The following is a 7,967-nucleotide window of genomic DNA, read 5'->3' as shown; positions in this document are numbered from 1 at the left end:
AAAACTCTTTTCTATTGTATTATATTTTACAATGTAATTTATTCCTGTGATCAAAGCTGAATTTCCAGCGTTACGGCAGTCTTCAGGTTCACGTGATACTGATATTGTTCAACGGTTAGCGGTCGGCAAGCTTTTTTAAGTGTTTTTGGATGATGTATACTCACTGAGGCTGCAGTTATTTGATCAAAATTACAGGAAAAGCGGCAACATTTAAAATAACTGTTTTCTATTGTAATTTATTTTACAATGTAATTTATTCCTGTGATCAAAGCCGAATTTTCAGCATTACGCCAGTTTTCAGTGTCACGTGATCCTTCAGAAATCGTTTAATATGCTAATTCGATGTTTAATATGCTAATTCGATTCGAAGAAACATTTATCAGTGTTGAAAACAGTTGTGCTGCTTCATAAGTTCAAAAGAACAGCATTTATTTGAAATAGAAATCTTTTGTTACATTATAAATGTCTCACTTTTGATCAATTTAATGCGTCCTTGCTGAATAAAATAATTTATTTTAAAAAATCTTACTGTTATATACAATCAATTAATTACACCAAAATGGATTGTGTCATACAGTGCATATATCAAAATTAAAACATCACACGTACACGTGCTCGACTGCGAGAAATCGCGAGATTTCCGAAGAAAGGCCGGAAGCAGGCGGAGCTGACGAAAACAGCCGATGTGTAACAAACGGTCGCCCCTCCCTTTCTCTTTGCTAGTTTTCCGAAAAAAGCCGAACGCACTGAACGACGACTCGGCGGAAACAGACGATGTCTCGCACAATGTTATCCACTTGCCTCCGAGCGAACGCGAACATTCCCGGAAAGACCCGAACATCTCCGAGGCCTCCGGCGGAAACAACCGAAGTGTAACTACCGTCCCCTGTTCATCATGGCTCCCGTATGTGCTAGTCTGCACAGTAACGCTCTGCTCGGAGACTGACTCTCCGCTCCTTTAGTGCCTCACATTTACTGTCTTCACCCTCGACATTTCGGCAAATAATCCCGCTTGCATGAGCCCAAACCTCCCTGGTTGTGTTGTCTCAAAATAACGAGCCGTCATCAAGCATTTCGTCGGGCCTTAAACACCCCCTTAAAAAGACAGAGAGAAAAACAGGCAACATTTTATTTCTCCAATGGTCTGAATACACTTTCCGCCTTTATGAACCATGTGTGAGAACTGCGCCGAGCTGCTGGAGGTGCTCAATGAGAGTAAGTCAACAGCATTTATTTGTTTTTTGTGTGTTTGTTGTGTTTTTATAGTTGTTTGCAGCAAGTTGTTAGCATGACTGTCCGAGCATGCGTCCCACTGCCTCACATTAGCGCAGATTTTCATGTTTAGTATTTAATCTTCCACACTTTTGTCAACATGTGCATTTAAAAGAGCGCTCAAGCACCTTTTGGCTGTCATTATTTGTGTTTTGTTTGTTTTTGAGATCTGTTTTTATTAATGCAATGCTATTAGAACGTGTTAGCCTCTCACAATTTCAGCATTAAATCGCCAATCAAGATTAGATACAAAATCTACTGTTTATTTTAAAGGGCAAGCTCTAGAAGACATTTATGTGTGCGTTGAACATCAATTTGTTTCCATATGTTTGGAGGCTGATGGGAAGTTGAACTGACATTAGCATTAGCATTAGCCGGAACAGAAGTGTTTTTGACATTGTCATCCCTCACAATGCACACAGATCAACATCTGATCATCCAACACAATCCAATCCGCACTTTAATTCTGTTTGACCGAGTGATTTATGAAATCTAAAGTGATCTGACAGTCATGATGTGAGTGTTTTTGCAGTTTTTGGCCCGCTGATGGCTGCTGGACAGGATTCAGGCAGTATTTGTGTTTGTGTGCTTTGTTGGATGGAAGAGAGTGTGATGTGGATTAATGCGCTTCTTTTGCTTCAGTACTGATGTCTCGGTGTGTAAAGACAGTGTTTGATGCTGTAGATGTGCAGTGATTGTAATAACATAGTTCTTTGATATATATACTATTGTATTGTACATGGTATTGGCAATACTCTTTGAATAATTATTATGAAAAACATTACCGACATTACCACGGTAAATTCCAAAACCATGGCACTCTGTTGGTATAGTTATGATGCCAGATGTTATTTTTTGGTATATAGCATTGTACTGCAAGATTACCACAGTATATGTATGATAATTCAGTGGAATTCCTATGATACATATTAAAAAATGTGATATTATCATGGTAAATTCCAAAAAAACATGGTTCTCTCTCAGTATAGTTATGATGTCAGATGATACTTTTTGGTATATACTATTGTACTGCAAGATTACGACAGTATATGCATGATAATTCAGTGGAATTACTATGATACATGTCAAAAAACATGACCTTACCATGGTAAATTCCAAACAAGGTATTGTGGTGGTATGGATATGATGTCAGATGATATATACCATGGTAATGAATGATTTCCACATTGATATAGTACTCCAAATAATACAGTTAAATTCGTATGATAATGTAAAAAACATATTGTTACCATGTTATAAAAACACAATACTATAATGTTACATGATGTCCAAAAAACATGGTATTATAACGACACCATAACCAAAATGCAAAATCTATGGCATCACTGTAATAACATGTCCAAAAACATAATCGTACCGTGGTGTTTTTGGTGCTGTTTTGCTAGTGACTTATAAATGAGTTTGCTTTTTTTCTATGAAATTGAATCTCACAGGTGTTGTTTTGCTGTCATCACTTCCTGAAGTGTCAGATTGTCATATTGCACCAAAGCCTGAAAGTATTACTTTTCTATTGAGATGGATGTCATGATTTATCTCAGCCAGGATGAATTTCAGTGTGATTTTGAATGTGAAATGTTCTGTCGTGAGTGAGTGTCGCAGTTTTGAACTTCTGAAGCATTATGCACACTTCCCTCCTATAGAGAGATGTTTGCCTAAATTGCTGTTAGAGGTTCTGGTGCGGTCATGTGATCTGTTTAATCTTCGTTCCTTTCCAGCAGTTTGGTATGAATTGTTTTTGAAGATGGATGATGAAAGTATCAAAATAATGTATATACAGGGCTTGACATCAACTTTTTTGCTCACCAGCCACTGTGTCTAATGGTTTTCCAAAGTTACTAGCCCCTCAGCATTTTCACTGGCCACAATTTTGACAACAATACCATGGGGAAAAACTGACATACAGATATTTTTAATATTATTTCATAATTTGGCAGCAGGTATATTAGGCTGCTGTCACTTTAAGACCTGACGCACGGATCCATTATACTGTTACACCAAGACCGGCGTTTTGACATTATTTTGTGTGTATTTGACTGTTTAAGTGCAATAAGCAGCGAAAAATAACTCAATTTAGTACTAAGAGGTGGCTTTATGTGCCGCACTTTGGGTGTGAGAACAAAATCTGCGAGAATGAGTAAAATTATGTGCAATATGCATAATCCCACGCTGAAATTCAAGGCCCTGTAACACAAACAATATTCATCTGGAGCAAATGAAACAAGTGAGTGAGGGGAGGCGGGTTTGTGTGTCAACTTGCTGTCGGAGAGATGAGAGAGAGAGAAAGCGCAGCTGGTATCGTGTATCTATTCTGAGGAAATTGAGTATTGGAAGCATTTCAGATATTTCAGTATCTATATATTGAAAAATCAATATTTTTGACAGCACTACATTGCACTTAGTTTATTTCAGATGCCTTTTTAAAAGACTGCAATGTATATATTATGTGTAAAATTCATCCCACCAAAGTGGCTAGTAGGAGTGACTGCGTTACACGCCGCTGCTGAAATTCACCCACATTTGGCGGGTTGGCGGGTTGGCGGGTGTTAATGTCAAACCCTGTATGTCTGTATATACACAAATATAATATTAAACATCAATACTGCTACTATTTGTGAATGATTTGATAGTGTATTTGTGAGTTACCATGTGTGTTTTTGCCCTTCGGGCATGTCTTGTGTCTATATCCCCCTCATAGTGAGTGGCAGCCCCATATGTGCATGGGCAGCTTAACATTTGACCCCTCAAATGCAGTGTGTAGATAGACAACAGAAACACACCCTTTAATTGTGTGGGCCAGTTTACAGTGTTAATCTGACACAATCTGCTGTGTGTTTGTGTTCAGGAAAGAGGTTTTCCAGCTATAATGCAGTCTTAAGAGTGTGTGTGTGTGTGTGTGTGTGTGTGTGTGTGTGTGTGTGTTTGTGCGCACACTCCCTGTATTTGTCAGCAGACATCTGTTTATGCATACTCTGTAATTTCACATTTTCTGAAAGGTCAGAAGCAGCCAGACAGCCACTAAACCAGTTGTGCCAGACATCATAAAAAGATATGAATCACAACGCATTTTAACTGTATTTTTTAAAGGAATGGGTCTTCTATGAAAGAGATCTGTCATTATTTACTTGCTCTCATGACGTTCCAAACCCGTAAGACCTTGATTTAGGAGGATTTAAACTGTTCACACAGGTTTTTACTGGGCAGCAAGAGTAGATGTTGACCTTTGAATATTCAAAAAGGACAAAAAAAAAATGCATCGTAAAATTAGTCTGTACTGCTAAGTCTTGTGATAGCTTTGTGTGAGGAACAGACCAAATTTAAGTTGTCATTTACTGAAAAACTTCCCCTCTATCCAAGCTCTTGTATCTTGTTTTTGTTTTCCATATTCAAATTTGCCCGATTTCATGACTTAACAAAAAGTGAACTTGTTTTTGTAATATAGCACACACTTTTATGGTGCATGTTCAGAGCTGTATGGAAAGTGCAGCATGAACATTCTTCAAAATGTCTTCTTTTATGTTTCACAGATATAAAGTCAGATATAAAATAAAGTCAGAACATAATTTTTGGGTGAATTATTCCTATAGGTCAATAAGGTCAGACTGTTTCCCCCCTGAAAAGCACCAAATAATATCATTCAGTCTGTGTGCTGTTTTCTTTCTTTTTCCGTGCTGTGAGATTTTTGCTGCTTTTGTGGTTTTGAGTTTTCAGAATAACGGCTTTGATAACGGATCCTCATATCACAGTGCAGTCAAACTGTTTCTCAGTCCGGCGTGAACACAATGCCCTGAATTGTTACTGTAGAGCTGTGTGGAAGTGGCAGAGAAAAAAAGACAGGAAAGCCGTTTTACAGAAAGAAAAAAAGAAAGGAATAAAATCTCATGTAGGTCAAGGCTAACCAGCTGCTCGAGTGAACTTTACTACCCCAAGGTAGCATTCCCAAGTCCACCAACTCCCTCGTCGCCGTGGAAACCATTAATTGCGCTCTGTGTGTGTGTGTGTGTGTGTGGTTGTGGGGCAGGCACCTAAATGGATGTTAAGGTACTGCAAATCAGAATGTCATGTGATCATCTGCAATGATCATGCCTGGTCCAGTCTTATACAATGTAAATAAAAAAACTGTGAAATTTATGGTAAAAAAAAAAAAGGCAACTGTACTTGCCTGTATCAATATTATTCTTAATGATGTGAAAAAACTCATAACATACTATGTTAGAGTACTAACTACTAAACTTAAGTGTGTAAGTCGTGTTTTAGTGTTTGTGTGTTTGTGTGTGAGTTTGCTATGTGTCTCTAACACTGAGCTGATTTCAGACAGTCCCAGGACCCTGTGGCCTCTTCACTAACGGTTTTCTCTCTGTCTGTGTGTCTCTCTCTCTCTTTCTCTCTCTCTCTCTCTGTGTCTCAGTCTCGGATGCAGACAGCTCAGACCTGCAGCTGAAGAAGGAACATGCCTTAAGAGTCTTCACTTACATCAGCACATGGACACAGAGGTCAGCACTCATTCATTCTCATATTCACTTCATTAACTCTCTCAAACATTCAGATCCTTCATTCACTCATTCATTTCTTTTCCAGTTTATTCATTTAGTCAACATTTTTATCCAAAGTTACTTATATGGAAAAAAATTGTATTTTATGGTGAAATATTAAAATAGTAAAATTTCTTATTTTGTTTTTATTCAGTACTTTTTATATTTTTATTTTGTAATAATAATAAAATTGCACAGCCCTACAAAGCACAGAAAACCTGGAGTTTTTTAACTGCATTTATTGCAATCACAATTTTTATCATAAAAATCAACTACATTTTCCCCCCAAAATTGTGCAGCCCTACATTCACTCATTCAATCTCTCACACATTCATTCACTTGATCAATCATTCACTTGATCAATCATTGGTTCCTTTGTCCAATCACTCACTGTCTTCATTCATTCATTCGCATTCACTAATCGATTCACTCATTCATTTATTCTCATTCACTTACTCATTCACTTACTGACTTGCTCTGATTCGCTCATTCATTCATTCTCATTGACTCAACGATTCGCTCACTGACTCACTCCATTCATTCATTCATTCATTCATTCATTCATTCATTCTCTTGTTCATTTACATACTGTCTTAATTTATTCATTAGTTCATTCTCATTCACTCACTGATTCAATCACTTCATTCAATCATTCATTCATTTATTCTCATTCACTTACTGATTCACTCATTCATTCATTCTCATTCACACAGCAATTCACTCACTGACTCACTCATTCATTCATTCATTCTCTTGTTCACTTACATACCTTCTTAATTTATCCTCTTTTTTTTTTCTCATTTGCTTACTGATTCACTTAATGATTCATATGTTTTTACTCCATCCTGCATCGTTTACTTTGTCGTCATGGCTGTTTAATTATAGAAGAATTTATGATCTGTGTTGTTTGACCTTTGACCTGCTGTAGTTCAGTGTGTTAAGCACACTAAATGAGCATGCTCAGATGCAAACTTTTGGCCCTGTCCTAAATAGAGCCCTAAGCCTTTGCAGTCATCCTCTGAGTCCACACTTAACGTAACGCTGCTTTGACTGTCAGGTAGAAGTCTGCAGCAGAGCTCGATTCAGTGCGTGCTCGGCAAAAGTGCACAGGGAAGCGCATATTGGCTGTAAAGGGGGCGCTCGCGAACACCCTTCAGCAACCTTAAATGTAAAATGTGACACCCTACGGATCTGTGACCATTGTAAGTCCACAAGACTGCAAGTGCACATGAAGTGTGCTATTTGGGACAGGGCCTTCCTGTGCTGGTTTGGGAGGAATCTGTGGAGTGGATTTAAGCACAGTCGCATATGTTAAGCAATGCTGAGAGTGTTACAGTCTATTTTCTTGGTAGCTGAACTTAGATAAAATATTTCATAAACAAACACACAAGAAGGTAGAACTTGAATAACGTTTGACTCTCTCTGTGTTCGTTTGCAGGCAGTGTCTGTGTTGTTTTAAAGAATACAAGCACCTCGAGGTGTTCAGCCAACTGGTTTATGCCCTCATTAACTTGGTCATCACCCAAGTAACCAACCTTAGGGACCGCCTACGCAATGGCCATGGCAACAGTAGGACTGAGGGGGTGGAGTCCGAATGGGGCTCCGCCCAGCCGCAGCCTTCACCCAATGAGGACGAGCCTCTTAATGTGGAACGGGACTCGGCTGATGAGGACGGTGGAGCAGAGGATGGTGATCAGCACAAGAACCAAAAGCAGGGGGTCAAACCGGACCCCCAGCCCAGGCTCAGCGAGCCTACGGCGGGCGAGAGCGGGAACGAGAGCGGCCTGGACCTGTTTGCATCCTGGAGCACAGAAGACCAGGAGAAACTGCTGCTGTGTGCTGCCAAGATCTTCCAGATCCAGTTCCCCCTGTACACGGCCTACAAACACAACACACACCCCACTATAGAGGTAATACGTGCTCATATATACAGCGCTCTTCAACTGTATTCGCAAAGTATTTTTCTGAGGCATTTTAAGGGTTAGTTCACCCCAAAATGAACATTGTCATTAATTACTCACCCTCATGGCGTTCTAAACCTCTAAGACTTTCGTTTAATTTCGGAACACAAATGAAGATCTTTTAAATGTAATCTGAGAGATTTCTGTCCCTCCATAGACCGCTACGAAACTGACACTTTGACGC

At 39.0% G+C, this 7,967-nt stretch overlaps 1 protein-coding gene across 2 annotated transcripts in view; it reads left to right on the top strand.

Annotated features, from left to right (window-relative positions):
• Positions 1 to 871: 871 nt before the first annotated feature.
• usp34 (ubiquitin specific peptidase 34) overlaps positions 872 to 7,967 on the top strand; it is a 51,540-nt gene continuing 44,444 nt past the window's right edge. For both annotated transcript variants that reach the window (XM_051895367.1, XM_051895358.1), the window contains exons 1-3: positions 872 to 1,215; positions 5,699 to 5,783; positions 7,261 to 7,732. In XM_051895367.1, coding sequence (XP_051751327.1) covers positions 1,173 to 1,215; positions 5,699 to 5,783; positions 7,261 to 7,732 — 600 coding nt within the window. In that variant the 5' untranslated portion in view covers positions 872 to 1,172. The remainder of the gene's footprint in view (positions 1,216 to 5,698; positions 5,784 to 7,260; positions 7,733 to 7,967) is intronic.

Source organism: Ctenopharyngodon idella, chromosome 1, assembly GCF_019924925.1.
Source record: "Ctenopharyngodon idella isolate HZGC_01 chromosome 1, HZGC01, whole genome shotgun sequence".
Taxonomy (NCBI): domain Eukaryota; kingdom Metazoa; phylum Chordata; class Actinopteri; order Cypriniformes; family Xenocyprididae; genus Ctenopharyngodon; species Ctenopharyngodon idella.
Note: the sequence above shows the minus strand (reverse complement) of the source record. Positions and strands in the feature narration are given on the sequence as shown.